The 15,453-nt window shown below is 42.5% G+C and overlaps 2 protein-coding genes across 2 annotated transcripts; both read left to right on the top strand.

The window, feature by feature from the left end:
- Nucleotides 1–730: 730 nt before the first annotated feature.
- On the top strand, nucleotides 731–4,559 carry synj2bp (synaptojanin 2 binding protein). Its single transcript, XM_020106963.2, has 4 exons — nucleotides 731–957; nucleotides 1,814–1,950; nucleotides 2,332–2,427; nucleotides 2,741–4,559. The coding sequence occupies exons 1-4, from the start codon at nucleotides 894–896 to the stop codon at nucleotides 2,882–2,884; spliced, it is 441 nt and encodes a 146-aa protein (XP_019962522.2). The 5' UTR covers nucleotides 731–893; the 3' UTR covers nucleotides 2,885–4,559.
- Nucleotides 4,560–5,017: 458 nt separating this feature from the next.
- Nucleotides 5,018–14,478, top strand: LOC109642263 (deubiquitinase DESI2). Its single transcript, XM_020106964.2, has 5 exons — nucleotides 5,018–6,208; nucleotides 10,124–10,196; nucleotides 11,363–11,456; nucleotides 11,557–11,698; nucleotides 12,114–14,478. Exons 1-5 carry the CDS (start codon nucleotides 6,170–6,172, stop codon nucleotides 12,357–12,359), a joined length of 594 nt encoding a protein of 197 aa, XP_019962523.1. The 5' UTR covers nucleotides 5,018–6,169; the 3' UTR covers nucleotides 12,360–14,478.
- Nucleotides 14,479–15,453: the final 975 nt, after the last annotated feature.

The raw sequence follows: 15,453 nt of genomic DNA, 5'->3' as shown, positions 1-15,453 counted from the left end.
TAAAATATAACCATAACCTTTTCCTCATCGTTTAATCTGTAATATAAACATTATATATTGACGAACATAGATACAGTCAGATTGAATCAGTTTATACAGAAACACCACAGATCCCAGATGATGTCGTATAATTAACCATGAACGAGTCTGTGTGGATTATATACGCTGCTCTTGTTCATAATGAAGTTACATGAATCATAAACTATTATAAGTAACATTTCATCTCCCTTTCCAGGTTTTAGAAACACATATTCAATTGAGGCAAATATATCCATTCATCTATCTCTCACTCTCTTGCTCTCTCTATCTCTGTCTCATACACACTGTCTATCTCTCTTTTTCTCTCTCTCTCTCTCACTCTCTTGCTCTCTCTATCTCTGTCTCACACAGACTGTCTATCTCTCTTTTTCTCTCTATCTATTTCTCTCTCTCTCTCTTGCTCTCTCCATCTCTGTCACACACACACTGTCTATCTCTCTTTTTCTCTCTCTCACTCTCTTGCTCTCTCCATCTCTGTCTCACACACACTGTCTATCTCTCTTTTTCTCTCTCTCACTCTCTTGCTCTCTCTATCTCTGTCTCACACACACTGTCTATCTCTCTTTTTCTCTCTCTCACTCTCTCCATCTCTGGCTCACACACACTGTCTCTCTCTCCCTCTCTCTCTCTCATCAATCCTCTGTGGTGACCAGTTCAGAGTTCAGCCTGCAGTTCCTCCTCGCTCCATGAGGGGGCAGCAGGAGCACAACCGTGCAGCGGCAGGAAGCGCAGAGAAAGTCCTGAATGAGTTCAGCTGTTTCTTCACCTCCAGTCAAACTCTCCCTTCTTCTTCTTCTTCCTCATGTCTTCTCTCTGAACTCTCTGTTTTTAATCGTGCGGGCGGTCGTGACAACATGAACGGCTCTCTGCGCCCCTCGCCCAGCGTGGTGGACATGAAGCTGAAGCGGGGACCGGCAGGTAGGAGCCCGCAGGACTAGTTAGCACGCAGCTAGCCACGTAGCAGCTAAAAGGAAACCAACGCAGCAAAGCTAAAGTGTGTGAGTGAGTGTGTGTGGGAGGAGGGAGGAGGGGGGGTGACTCGAATCCCAGGAGCTAAATGCTAATTCACTGATTTCAGAAATGCGCCAAACCTCGTCCCGGTGCGTTCGGACGAGTTCCGCTGACTCCGGAGCTGCGATTTAAAAAAAAAAATCTGGAGCATCTGTGCTTTTTCTAGAGAACTGAGCCTGATGCACTTTGACGCTCGAGCGCGAGTCTGGAAAAGTGACGGCCTGTCAGAGCTGCACAGTGAACTGGGTTTGTTTGGCTCGTGTCTGGATCTGTTGTGTAACCTGCAGCGAGGTGGAGCGGCCCTCTCTGGTTGATGCAGGGGCTGATGCACTGAGTATATTTTTGATTTTACCCCCTAAAAACTCTTGAGTCATCAGAGTATTTGTACATGTATACACGTTTTCACCATCATTCACCGTCACATGTACTGTAAATAACACTCAACACACAGCAGCTACTTATATTTAGTATTTATTTGCACTGCTCTTACAGTGTAAACACAACGAGCAGCTCATTTACACACACTGGAGTCATTGTGTATTTATGTCCCATTCATCACTGTGCATCTTTTATGTTATTCCTCATCCATCACTCTTTACATTAATTCTCTACCTTTTAATTTTTTGGGGGCTATTTTCTTTACTCTGAGTTCATTGATCAGCATTTGACCAAATTGAAATCAGTGTGTGAAGTAGCTGCACACATACTTGTCCCATTAAGCTGATTCTCATGTCAGTCACTGTGTGTCTTCTTTCTGTTTTAGGTCTGGGCTTCAATATAGTTGGAGGTGTGGACCAGCAGTATGTTGTGAATGACAATGGAATATATGTGGCCAAAATAAAAGAGGATGGAGCCGCGGCGTTGGATGGAAGACTCCAAGAGGGGGACAAGATCCTGGCGGTAATAGATGTTTTCTCTTATCAAGGAAGCATAGAGCTCATATTATAAAGTCACAGTTAGTCATATGGCTTTAGAATCTTGTCTTTAACCCTTGACTAGTGTGAGGAAAAACCATAGACTGTCCTGGACTGACCTTTGCACAGTCTGACCTCACATTTGCCTCGACTGGTAACGTTTATTGTAATGATGTAATAATCAGAGCTGAGAGTTTCATTGATTGTTTTCAGCTTGATAGTCAGAGGACAGTGTTGAGGTAGTGAGTCAAATAATTAGATTTTAGATTTAGACTGAAAGTGTTCAAAGGTCCCTGGGAGAGATTATGACCTGAATGATTAATTAGTGAAGTCAAGTTTTTGTTTTAATGTGGGTTGTATATCTCAGATTAATGGAGTCCAGCTGAAGGATCTGATGCATAAATCTGCAGTGGATCTGTTCAGGACGGCCGGGGAAGATGTGGAGCTCCGTGTTCTGAAAAAGGTAGGAGGCACTAAACTTTAAATTAGCTCTACGTCGTACGCAAAGTTTTTGTGCTTCATTTTTGTCAGCTTTCAATTTTAACACAATTTTATCGTCAAACAGAATAGAAGTTGTCTTTAACTCATGAAACCACAAAAGCAGCACAAGCACATTCAACATATGAAACCAAAATAGAAACAAACAGGACAAGTATAAATCACAGAACTCTGTAAGAAAAACTAGTAAAATAATCAGCATAGTTACACCTGTATGTGACAGTCCAGTGTGTTTTCATGTAAATGTTTATTCCTGTTTTCATATCTGTGTTTTGCAGTTGCCCCATCACGAGAACGGATCCCCAGATGTACAACCCGATCACCAATCCCCCGCGCTTTCTCTGGGAATCTTGGTCGCTTTAGCCGGAGCCGCCATCCTCTTCTCATTCGTGTACACGCGGCACATTCGGAAACACTTTTAACTCAACATGCTGATGTCTGTATGTTATATTTTTTTAAGATCAAAAACTTTGCAAAAGGCCAAAGAACTTAAAAGAGGGAGCAGACTCGAAACGGTAGACCTTATTTTTTTATTAGCAGGTGTTGGTGTCACTGACGAGTTTCTCCATGTTCATGTCCATTATGTGATTAATGGTAGCTTCTTGACACCCTTCCTATGCAGGACGATGCTCTCTTACCACAGAGATAACTTCTAATAGGTAACTTTGTGATGTAAGTATACAAAGAAGGATGTACTCATGACATTCCCACTGCTGGGCTGAGCTCAGGCAGAAACACACGTGTTCTTCAGACGCAGCGTTTGTTGGCAGAATAACTTTTGAAACCTTGCGTCAAAAGCTTTGGGGTCCATTCACAAATCGAAAGAAGTTGCTGTGTGCAGTCACGCGTGAGAACTATTTCTGTACTTTCAGTCTGTCCGTGTTCAAAGTTTGATTTTCATTTTGCTCCGTTGCACAGAATCATGAGAGAATCCTGCCGTGCTGCTTAGCCGGAGCCAAGTTAAAGCGATATATTGCGTCTGTTAATAAATCTTTATTAGTGCCTTTTGTCGTCCGTTTCAAGTGGTCGGTTCTAGTTGCTCCTTATCTTTGATCAAAATGAAAATCAACACTATGTCCAATAAATTAAAGTACACTTTTTTTTTTCTTCCTCTTGACAACAAACCCCATAAAAATCTTAAAATCGAACGATCAGTTACTCCGTCTTTTGATAGTTTCTAACTTCCTCAATCGCAAGCTCATTTCTTCAGCATGTAAATATTCAGAAACAAGCCATAAATGTACAGTTTCACTTTCAAAAACCGCTCAGTAACACTTGGTGACTGTTGCTTTTAGCAAACAATTGGAAAGTGCATTTATTGTGGACTATATTTTGACTCTAAATAAACTATTGTGCCCATGTTTAATTAATATTTCAGAGGAGTAAGATATATCAGACAGTACTGGGATTTGTTGACAGTAAGAAAAATATAGATTATCATCAGATTCACACTTCACCTGCTAATTTCACAAGAGTTTTATCATAAAGTACCACATGCTCACTCAGGGTCAGCATTAGATTTATATCATGTGGTGATCAGTCCACCTGCAAATGTTCAGTCACAGCCGAAGACCAATTTTAAAAACATTCTCCTAATTCTGCGTCTGGGCCCATGCTTCGTAAGCACATCGCACCTTCCACTACGTGATTTGTCTTGTGGGTTAAAAATGAATATTAGAGGATGTTGTATCAGACGGACTGAGTTGTTCTTTTAGTGTGAAAGACAAAGATCTTAATACTGAGAAGCAGCTTGGGCCAGTTTCACTTAACGGGGAGTTTTATTAGATATGAGTTGCTGTCAACAACTTTAAATGTTTTTTTTTTGCACTATCCACAATCATGGGACTCTAGAAACGACCATAGAGCAGATTAAGTGTATGAATTGTGACTTCCGGGTGTTGTTGTCCACATTGTTCCGTCTGCACCGCGTCTGTAATGTAACTGTTTGTTGTTTGTAAATACATTTCATGTCGCTCTACTGATTAGGGCTGTGAATATGTGCAGTATGCCAGAAGAAAAGATCAGGAGCCCGACTACAGTAATGCAAATACAGTGTGTTTGACATCCAGGCACCAATTAAAATTCATGATGAATTCACCTGCTTCTGACTTTTGGTATTTCTTTATTTTTAATGGCAGAAAATACTAAATATTTACCTTAAATCTAAATATGGACGGATGACATGACAGCTCTACAAGAGTGAAGCCAAATCGTGTTGATTGCCCCCTGGTGGCCGGCTGCAGTATGGAATATAACCCCACTGCCTCCTCCATGTTGGTGGATATGACATGGACAAAACTAAAAAGTACAGGTAAATAAAACATAATGTAAATGACATCATTTCAAGTCGAATTTCAATGTCGGGGCTTTCGGACACTTGGATGACACCACAGGAGCATCGGCAGGCATTTTGTGTTTTGTTTTTGTTTTTTTTTACGGTTGAAGAAGTGGTCACCAGGTTCTTCAGTCGTATTGGATTTGGCTGCAACACTTGAAACTCCTGAAGTGTTTTTGTGGACTTCACCCACCCCCTGCATCCGCATAGTGGTGAGTATAGATAATAGAGTGCTTTTATTTTCAATTTTTGGGTGAACTATCCCTTTTAAATGAAGAATTAGAGATTACAGTTGCTTAGTTGTGTGAACGGCTCATGCACAGAGTGAATTGAATCATATGTGAGCACAGAGACAGACTCGGTGTGCTCTGTAGTGAAGGGTGCTCGGTGCAGCAGCTCAGCCTCATCAGCTGTTGGAGGATGTTGCCTCGGAGGCAGATATGATGTAATCAAAGGCTCCAGTCCGTCCACAGGCAGAGACACAGAGCCGGGGACAGAGAGAGACACAGAGCCGGGGACAGAGTCACACAGAGCCGGGGCTGCTGGATCCATCACCCCGCCTCACCCACGGATCTTTCTGAAATCTCATCCATCCATCGAGCGGTCTGTGTCAGGGGTTTGGGGGGGGGGGGCTCGTGTCGCGGAGGTTCGAGCCGACGAAGAGGATGATGATGCCGGATGTGGGCCAGCAGCTGTAGCGGCAGCAGCAGCACTGGTGTGTCGGGGAAGCAGCTGGTGGTGGTGGTGACCCCCCCCTCCTCCTCCCTCAACTCTCTGGAATCAAGCACCATGGCCCCGGAGCACTGGTCCAACATCCTCCGCGTGAAAATGGCCTCGGTCCGCCCGTAGCTGTCCCTCCTCCGCCCGCGATGACAGCAGGTCGCCCGCTTCACGCTCCCAGCCTCGCAGGCCCTCTACACCCGCTGTGGATCACGATGTTACCGCCGATGTGATGTTTTAACCGGCTGTGTTTGCTTTTATCTGGTGAACGCTGCTCCAGCTCCAGCCTGCCGCGGTCCCCCCTCCTCACAGCTGTTGAATCTTTGGAGCCGGGGCATGGGCCGCGTCCGCCGCCGCTCCCCGCGCTGCCCTGCAGGGGTCTGATCCATCTCGCTTCCCCCCGGCGGTAATGGCTAATTTGACATATCCCCGTTAAAGCTTCGAATATCCGGACACTTTCCTGGCTTTTTACCCGCAGAACTGTTTCCCAGAAGTGACCCCGGAATGTGCTCCTCCAATCCCTCCAGCAGAAGCCTGCCCTCCGCCTCTGTGCGCCCCGTGGCCCTGTGACTTCCCCCGGGGTGTGGAGGAGCTGAACCCCCTGCAAACGTGGAGCGTGGGGACGGTTTCCTTTCCAGCTCAGGTTTAAACCATGGCCAATGAACCTGTCATCCTAAACGTGTACGACATGGTGAGTGTCCACCCTCAACCAGCCTCCATTCACTCTGTGCACACGTTGTGCTGCTTGTTTCTGATTGTTTGTGATCAAACACCTTTTATTTGCAAAGTGAATGCACCAACTAAAAATAACAGGCAGAGCCACTTCACACCTGTTTCACTTGTTCTCTGCTTGTTTGCAAAGAGCTGGACTCAGATGCAACGTGGAAAACAAACCATTTATTCTAAATCTGTTAAAATAATTACACTCTTTCATTATCTGATCATGTCCCCGTTGATCCTAATTAAATGTGACCACATGTGGCGAGGGTGTAACTTTGGGTTAAGGTCAAATACTCTGGATAATTTCTAAAATATGATTTCTTACCAATGAATAATCCCTTTATTTACCTTTGGAATAATCACAGATGCGTCAAACTTGGCAGATATCAGTCACTAGCTAATAGCTGTGATAAATGAGGGGTGAAAAAGTAAATACAATTTAATTTAATCGAGGAAATCAACCACTTTACCGTGTTTTATAAAAGTCAGTATTTCTCAATCAGTGTGAAGGTATAAATTACACCCCCAGAAACATGGACTTCTCTAAACTGAGACATCTTCAATGCTCTGCTGAGCACTCACACCCATGCTCAAAGATTTACTGCAATACCAAGTGAAGAGGACTCTGGGTGGTTCAGTAGCTGCACAGCGTCTGCGTGGCCGGAACTGGTTTGCTGCAGACACGCTTTGTGCTTCTGTAGTCAAACTCTCCTCTATCTGCTGATTTAATCATGCAGTGTCACTGTGGGAGAAATACTGTGTGATATTCAGACATAAAACAATAAAACCCAGAAGAAATAAAGTACAGTTTCATGTTCCAACCTCCGGCCTGTGAAACAAGAGCCTCCCTCAGCCCTCTGTCACCGTGCCCCCAGCTCACATGATCGCACACACTAATACACATTTTTTACACACACTCACATGAACCCACACGAATCAGCAAAGGACAAGGGTCTCCCTGGTTTTCACACACTGTGCTGCTGAACAGCGTCCTGTGTAAAACGTTACGCAACATGTTGCTGTACAAACCCAGAGAATCGCTCCATTTACAGCTGTTTTTTTACAGCTGTCTGGAACACACTGAAATAGCTGTGAGTGGTGAAACAGACATTGTAAGTATTTTCTAATGTATTTGTTCACATTATCATTTCATTTCACGTCAAATATACATTAAAGTAATGATAGAATAGCAGTGATCTCATTTAAATGATGTGTGATTACACAAATATTGGTATTAAATTCATAAAGACAATCATATCAAGTACTTGTATGTAAAACCGAATTTTAAGAACATATTAAGATATTTTAGTATTTATTAAAAACTCTTAAACTCTCCTCATTAAGCAACTGGTACATAAATAACATAATGAACGGTTGACAATATAATAAAACATAGATGAATCCATTTCAATCTGTCTGAATATATCATAGATATAAAGTTTTCAAATTTGTTATTGTACCAAAACATCTGGCCAAGTTTATGTTTAAAAAAATAGGCATCTTCAAAATAAATATTTTATTTCCCATTGCCCCTACTTAGAAAATCTATTAAACAAAAAGTGCTTAGTTAATGTTTGATGCTTTATTTATATGTTTTTTTTTTTAGTTACCTCATCATACAGGCCTGATTTCATTGTCAGAGGTCAACCCCCCCCACCCAGGATTCAAATAGCATCCCTTAAGTGTGTTATAAATCTTTTATTAATTATGTGTACCCATGAGAAAAATGAAAAAAACAATGAAATATATTTGGTTGACTATCTAGACCAATTCACTTAAGTGATATAGCTGAATTCTATATTTATCTGAATTATATAACGATAGCACGACATGTGTATATTGACAAATGATGAACCAGAAAAGGAATCAGACGCTAAAACTCAAAGCCAGGTGCAGTGTCGGACTCTCCGCTCTCTCCTGATATGTTGAGGCAGATTCACAGATGAGGACCTGAAGTGACATCTGCATCAAACAGCAGATTTAATTCCAGTGTGTCTCTTCGGAGACTTAACAGGTCGAGCAGCAGTTGTTTAAGAGGGAGAAAGTGAGGTGGCAGATGAGTGTAGTGGTGCAGAGGCAGGAGAGACTGCCACATGGTTTCACAAAGGCAGGAGAGTGAAGGTGCATCAGTGAAGGAAGATTTCAGTCTACGAATCTGAACCCGCTCTATTGTGGCCGAAGCTGAATTTCTGTGGAGGAGTCAGGTGATTTCACTCAGGTGGAAGATTTTGACCTCAGCTTTCCTCCAGGAAACTGAGAGGTCGAAAACAAAATTCTATTCATTCCTGGTGTGAAACAGCAAAAGAGTCCAGTCGGGTCGAGGTCAGTGCAGAAACATGAGAAGACTCAGTTGACACAAAGGAAAGTGGAGGAAATGCTCTTATTGTCTCGCTGTGAGCTCTGAACGTGTTCTATTATTAATAGGGGACAGCTGGGGCAGCGTGGCTGTAGCTCTTAGCCGGTTTCCTCGCGGGTGTGTCCGAGAGTATGGGAGTGTCCGTGGGGGAGTGGGGTGGAGGGAGCTGCCACGAATAATCCCCTGATTGTCCACAGCGGGGGCGGCAGCTCGGCTCACAGCGAGAACAAACCAGGTTTGATGGCCGGGACTGTCTTGTGTGTTTTCTCTCCCACAGTCTGAAGACTGTTCATGTGATGGATGCGTCCTGTGCCTTTTCTTTTTGGTGCCTGGTGCATGCTGGGAGGCTCCTGCTGTCACAATCCTGAACAAGAATTAATGGATGACACATGAATGAATATTTGTTCTTTTCAAAACACAGTATAATCAAACAGCATTTAAGTATTAAATATTACTGAGAGCAGTTTCTTTGTTAAAGACAGTCGACACATGGACAGGAGGAGATTTTTAATTTAAACAACTGAGCTACAGCCGCCGCCGCAAAAAAATCCATCCATCATCTGTGCCGCTTTTCCTGTGAGGGGCGGAGCTGGAGCCAATCCCAGCTGACATTGGGCGAGAGGCGGTGTACACCCTGGACAGGTCAGCAGTGAATCACAGGGCAAACACAGAGACGAGCAACCATTCACACTCATATTCAAACTTCAGTCAGTCGGAGAGTCTCCAATTAACCTTCAAACAACACACAGACAGACACCGACCAAACTGGGATTCAAATCAGGAACCTTCTTGCCGTGAGAGCTAGTGCAAAACCAAAAAACTATAGTTAGACAATGTGTGACAAAACGATTGTGTTTAAATCTGCATGAAGAATCAGAAGTAAACATGTGCTTGTACAGATGTGAAGAAAACATTAGTGCATTTGAATCCAGAATATCTCACATCGCAAAACTGTTCAATAAAAAGCTGTACACTGAAAAAAGAAGATCGTTGATCCAACTTAAAACAAAAGAAGTTAACAGGTTATATAAAAACAATTGCTAAGTTTAATTTGAATTTGTGTTTCCGATCGAACTGATTTTATAAATGTATAATAACAGAAAGTTGATAGACAGCATCACATTATTTGAAGTGTATTTTCTTTGTGATGACTTGCTGTTCCCACCTCCTCCTGTTAACTGGCTGTAGATACCAGAGCTGTGTTGATTTATATCTCGTCAAACTTTTCCCTTTACAGAAAAAACAAAGGTACTTCAAGTTTACCTGAGTATTTAAAGTGCTGCATAATAATCAGGCTCTGAACAGTCACAAGAACGTGTTTGATTTATTATCATGGCCCTGAGTAATAGGGACCTTCATCAGTTTTGTGGAGCTCTAGTTCACAGCAGCTATTCTCCGGTGGAGTCTCGTCAATGAGGTGGTAAACTGTATTTTCTGTTGTTTCTCATACAGAACTTTATCCTTTGACAAGATAACTCCTGATATTGATCTTAAATGTCTCCCCCCCCTTCTCCCCCTCTGTCTCTGCAGTACTGGATAAACGAGTACACTTCCAATCTGGGTATTGGAGTCTTCCACTCAGGCATAGAGATTTATGGCAGAGGTGAGACAGATTGTGTTTCTTTCTTTATGTCTGTGAAATCCCATCTCAGTTCGTCTGGTCAGAAAAACACCGGGTCAGACTTGGACCTGTGCATCACCGTCTGAGCGTGAGGTCTTTTTCGAGGCTGTTTTCACACACACAGATGGAGTCTGGCTCTAATAATAACAACACCCCATTTCTGAAGGTTGAGTCACCGCTGATTCAACGTGTGTGTGATAAAAAACACACAAAAAAAAGTGGCAGAAACCAGCGTGAAACTACATCACTGGGAATTCCATCACACCCTTGAAGCCAGAGATGTTGGCTCCGCACTCCAAGAAATATGATGATAGTAAAAATACTCTCTTAGCAGGAGCAGGAAATCACTCCCTCTAATGCACCTTCAGCATAATATCCCGACGGCTGCAGCATATATTTGCATAATGATGCCATGAATTTAAAAAAAGCGTCTCTGACAGGTGAATATCTCAGAATGAGTCATAAATTATTCTGCCGAATTGTAGCGCAAAATAATTAAGTCGCATTTACTGAATCCTGCTGCACGTCGTCCATCTTTGGGACAGAATCTGTCTAATGTGTTGATACCAGGCACCGCTGCATTGTTGGTTATGAAAAATTGTGATTAGAGCCCGACTAAGGTGGATTTTTTGGATCCGATGAAGATGCAAATATTAGGGTGTTAAAGTTTGAGTTTGAGTAAATTACATAACTCAGACAATTGAGGAATAAAACGAAGAACATTTACAGTTTTGTGTTCCACAAAGTCACATACTGCTGTTGAAAATGTAAATGTACGATAGAAAATATATTTATTAGCTGTATTTACTCAGTTACGTTGCAAATATTGATTGTAATTGATGTGTGAAATATCAAATTACATCTTTGTGTAATATTGTTAAGAAAAGTGCTATCTAAATAAAGTTTATTACTATTATTATCTTTGTTGTTGTTGAAATGTCTAAATTCAGGTGAACTCTTAATTTCAGTCACTCTATTGAAGGAGCTGTGACCCTCGTGTTCATCACTGTTGTAAATACTGCTGTAAACACAGAGCAGCCTGTGATTAGCCTGATGATTTAAATACAGTGTGACTGTGATTAATCCCTTTCTTCTGAGTAATTACAGCTTTTATCTCAAGTGTTAACATACGTTTTGTGTTCTCACAGAATTTGCATACGGGGGTCATCCGTACCCTTTCAGCGGCATCTTCGAAATCAACCCCGGCAACGCTGCTGAGCTTGGAGAGACGTTCAAATTCAAGTGAGTGCGTTAAGCGTGCAGCACAGTGTGATGTCGTCAGTGTTAACGACGGAGATACGTTTGCTGACGTGTTCTTTTTTTGTTGCTTTTTTTAAAACAGGGAGGCCATTGTTTTAGGCACCACAGACTTCACAGAGGAGGACATAGATAAAATAATGGAGGAGCTCGGAAAAGAGTTCAAAGGAGACGCCTACCATCTAATGCACAAAAACTGCAACCACTTCTCCTCCTCGCTCTCTGAGGTCAGTCTCGATACTGTGTACACTGCACTATACACTGTGAGTCACTTTGACACCTGAAAGTCACTGAAGACGTCCTTAGGATTCTATTTTGTTTCTGGAGGGAGCTTTTAAAAGTCTGTCAACGTAACCCTGTTTATGTAATCTGGGTGAGGAGAATAAAAAATAAAAACTTGATGCTGCTATTTCTGGGACAGAAAGAAGACCAGACGATCAGAATGCTCTGGATGGGTCCGAATGAATCAGCAGATCGGACATTTCACGAATAAAGTCATGATATAACGAGAGTAAAGTCAGAGTTTTAGGATACGTTTTACTAGAGGTTAAAGAAGATAAAAGCCAGTGTCAAGGACTGAGGACTGGATTGAACATTGACGCAAAAACTATATGTTTAACATCAGATATTTCTATTTCCCAGCTGCTGTGTGGACGGGAAATCCCTCGCTGGGTGAACAGACTGGCGTACTTCAGTTCCTGCGTCCCCTTCCTGCAGAGCTGCCTACCCAAGGAGTGGTTGACCCCGGCCGCCCTGCAGAGCCACATCAGCCTTGGCCTCCACAAGGAGGACCAGAACGAGTCCAGTGACGAGGACCCTTCGTCCCCGTCCGGCGCTGCTGCCTCCGGCTCGGGCTCCTCCCACAGCTGTCGCCACACAAGGGTCTGAACTGCCCCCCCCCCCCGCCCTCCCACGCACACACACACACAAATACACACACACACACACACACACACACACACACACACACACACACACACACACACACACACACACACACACTCCGACCTCTGGATCTTCCTGCCACCACCGCTAGTGGCTCAAGTGGCATTAGTCGGCTTGAACAACCACCTGACCTCATACTGCTTGTCCTCTGAGTAAAGGGGCAGGAAAAGCAGAGTCTCCTCGTCATGGAGAGAGAGCTGCTGCCAGAGACTTCAGACCTACAGCACAGAGACACCAGAGATGACGCCAGAGGCAAACTCTGACCTGAGCTCTGAGCTCAAGAGACAACAACCACTTGTAGATCTGAAGTTTGTAGTACGTTATTCTTAGTCTTTTTCCATGAACTTTTAAACCTTTGTCAGCCTTGTTCCCTGCCCTGCCTTCAGAGCTGCTTTTGTAGAATAACTAGATCGACACCTGAGGCGACTGACAGTGACGTTACCAGGAAACTGCTCATCCGCTCAATCTCAACAAGTTCTCGTTCAATAACCTCTATGTGGCCTTCAGTTGATATTGTTGACTCTGCTTTGTCTGTGTGGAGCTTTACTTAGGCCATTTAGACGGTTAGCGGGTTAAAGAGGATTGAACCATCCCTTGAGTTCAAACGTTGCATGTGGAAAGAATTTGTAAACCATCGAAGTACGCTGAGACGCCACATTTCTGATCATATCGTCAATTATTTCTCCTCCTTTTGTAATCGAACTGAACCGACACTCATTTTAAACAGTAAACTGGCTGCTCGCTGCCAACTGTAACCGGTTCATTGACAATTACTGTTCTGCAAATACTGTTCAGCTTAAATAGTCACTGTTCACACAGCCTTGGGCAGCCTCGTCACTATCTGTGGACAAACACAAGTCAAGCTGCTACTCTGATTATTACTGAGTATTGACCCTGTATGAACTTTGTCTACATTTTTATAGCCAAACGGTGTTTATATTAAAATGGTGCGATTACTTCCAGGCCAGGATACGAACACTTAGACCCAGAGATTGTTCCTTGGTAACACTGGTCAAACTTACTTTAAATTTCAGAAATCCTTTGAGAGACTAGCTCAGCATGTTGGGAAGTGCATTTATTCGCTTTCTTGCAGAGTGTTAGAGGAGAAAATCAATAACATGTCTGTTCAATATGAAGCTACATCCAGCATCGGGTTAGCTTAGCTTAGCATAAAGACTGGAAACAGGGGGAAACAACTAGCCTGGCTTGTGTTAAAATTGAGAATTTACAATTTCTAAGGTCTTAAATCAATCTTCTCCTTTAACGAGACGAGTAGAGAGTTTTCCCAGAATGCATCACTATTCCTTAAAGATTTCATGTTTTTTATTTTCTATTTATTTGAACTGTGAACTGAACTTGTTTATCTTGTTTACAGATACAAAGCTTTTTATGAAACTGCTCATAATGACGGAGGTTTGGGTTCGATGCAGTGAGAAGATCAGACCAGGAAAATATGATGTCATGAATTAGTAATCTTTGTGGATTCAGCATGTGTTACCCCCTCCCCCACCAGACGTCGATGGTTTCTGTGATTGATCATGAAATGAACGACAAACTTCCGGCTCTTTGAAGTTTGACTCATTTCAGCTTGTTTTCTTTAATCTGTGATAAACACATTGTGTGATTTGAATATTTTTTCCTCTTCCCTCCTGCTGTGGTGCGTTCATGGACAGTTACCCTTTTCTCAGGAAGGAAATCACATGACTTACGATGGCGGCAGTTTGCTCGTTCCCGCTGAACACTTTGACAAACAGGGCTGAAAGTGCAAATTCAACCAGCGGACTTCTTCATGTTCTTAAATAAGCTATATCCTTATTTATTTTCACTGTCACGTGACATGTCAACAGGTGTGTTGTGTTCAGATTCTTTGTTCTGTGTTTTAAGTTGACGGGGGCTGTACAGCGATCAGTATTCCAGAATTCACTTACTACAGTGCAGACCAGACTGGTGTATTTTTTTCTGTTGTACTGTGTCAACCTTAACCTTGTATTTTCTTCTCCTAACCCAAGAACATTTCAAGAATGATGATGTAGTGCTAGAATAAAGAGATGGATAACCACAACATGTTCTGTATCTTTTGTTTTAGTGGGCACTGTGAGATTATATAGATTTGTCAGTTTTGCCATATACTGTGTGGTTTCAAGATTAACATCTCTGGATGTGTGAGATTGCTGTTGGCAATGGTGCAACTCAATGAGCAGGACTGCTTTTTGACAATGTTGCAATAAAGAACTGTCATGTCAGCTATTTAAAATTGCTTTCACTAAATCAGCCAGAAACATTCATACGTTTATGATGACCTGTTTTTCTGAATGGATTACCCAGAGACTCTCACAAAAATAGTGAAATTGCGGTCCGCAATCACATCAACCGTGTCTGAGGATTTTACTGCCCACACCTAAGTAGGCAGATTAACCAAGAAGGCCGGATTTGTCTTCTGTTTGTTTGTTCAAATCCGTCTGTCTCTTCATTCACTGCATGTTGGACAACAGCTAACAATAAAAGAGAAAATCAAAGATGTGTTTAAAGTCACCATTATCAGGTTTTTGTTGACCAGAGACAGTTTATATTTCATCTTTAAAATATTATACTGTGTTCATATCCCATTTATGTTAATACAGGTAGGTTAAATAACAGATAAACTCTTTGTATTATTCAATTCCCTATATTATACCTAACCTACCCACCCCTTACCTTCCTCCTACTTACCAACCTTCCTTCTTACCTCCTACCAACCTACCTCCCGTCCTCCCTTCCTTCCTTCCTACCCCCTTCAACCACAAACCACGTTCCCAAAAATGATCCATCAGCTGAATCATCTACTCCCACAAACTATTTCAATTTCCATTTGTTGCAGGACTGTTGAATTCATTCTTGGACTAGTTTAAGCTCCATGAACCTAATCAACATAGGGATGTGTTTTAAAACTACCCAGCAGTGTGATGAATGTTATGAACAGGGACAGTAAGAGTGATGTAAAGTGAAGGAAACACAGAAAACTTCTTCACATTAAGAATCTGGATTAAAACTTTTATCT

Source organism: Paralichthys olivaceus, chromosome 12 (genome assembly GCF_024713975.1).
Source record: "Paralichthys olivaceus isolate ysfri-2021 chromosome 12, ASM2471397v2, whole genome shotgun sequence".
In the NCBI taxonomy this organism is placed as follows: Eukaryota; Metazoa; Chordata; class Actinopteri; order Pleuronectiformes; family Paralichthyidae; genus Paralichthys; species Paralichthys olivaceus.
The sequence above is the reverse complement of the archived record's forward strand: the minus strand, read 5'-3'. Positions and strand labels throughout refer to the sequence as shown.

What these genes read in the sequence shown, in the direction of transcription:
- LOC109642263 (XM_020106964.2), top strand. Translation starts at nt 6,170, where the DNA reads ATGGCCAATGAACCTGTCATCCTAAACGTGTACGACATG. An exon ending in TCCTAAACGTGTACGACATG is followed by an intron (nt 6,209 to 10,123) that starts GTGAGTGTCCAC and finishes CTGTCTCTGCAG; the next exon opens with TACTGGATAAACGAGTACAC. An exon ending in GGAGAGACGTTCAAATTCAA is followed by an intron (nt 11,457 to 11,556) that starts GTGAGTGCGTTA and finishes TTTTTAAAACAG; the next exon opens with GGAGGCCATTGTTTTAGGCA.
- synj2bp (XM_020106963.2), top strand. Translation starts at nt 894, where the DNA reads ATGAACGGCTCTCTGCGCCCCTCGCCCAGCGTGGTGGACATGAAGCTG. An exon ending in GCTGAAGCGGGGACCGGCAG is followed by an intron (nt 958 to 1,813) that starts GTAGGAGCCCGC and finishes TTTCTGTTTTAG; the next exon opens with GTCTGGGCTTCAATATAGTT. An exon ending in AGCTCCGTGTTCTGAAAAAG is followed by an intron (nt 2,428 to 2,740) that starts GTAGGAGGCACT and finishes TGTGTTTTGCAG; the next exon opens with TTGCCCCATCACGAGAACGG.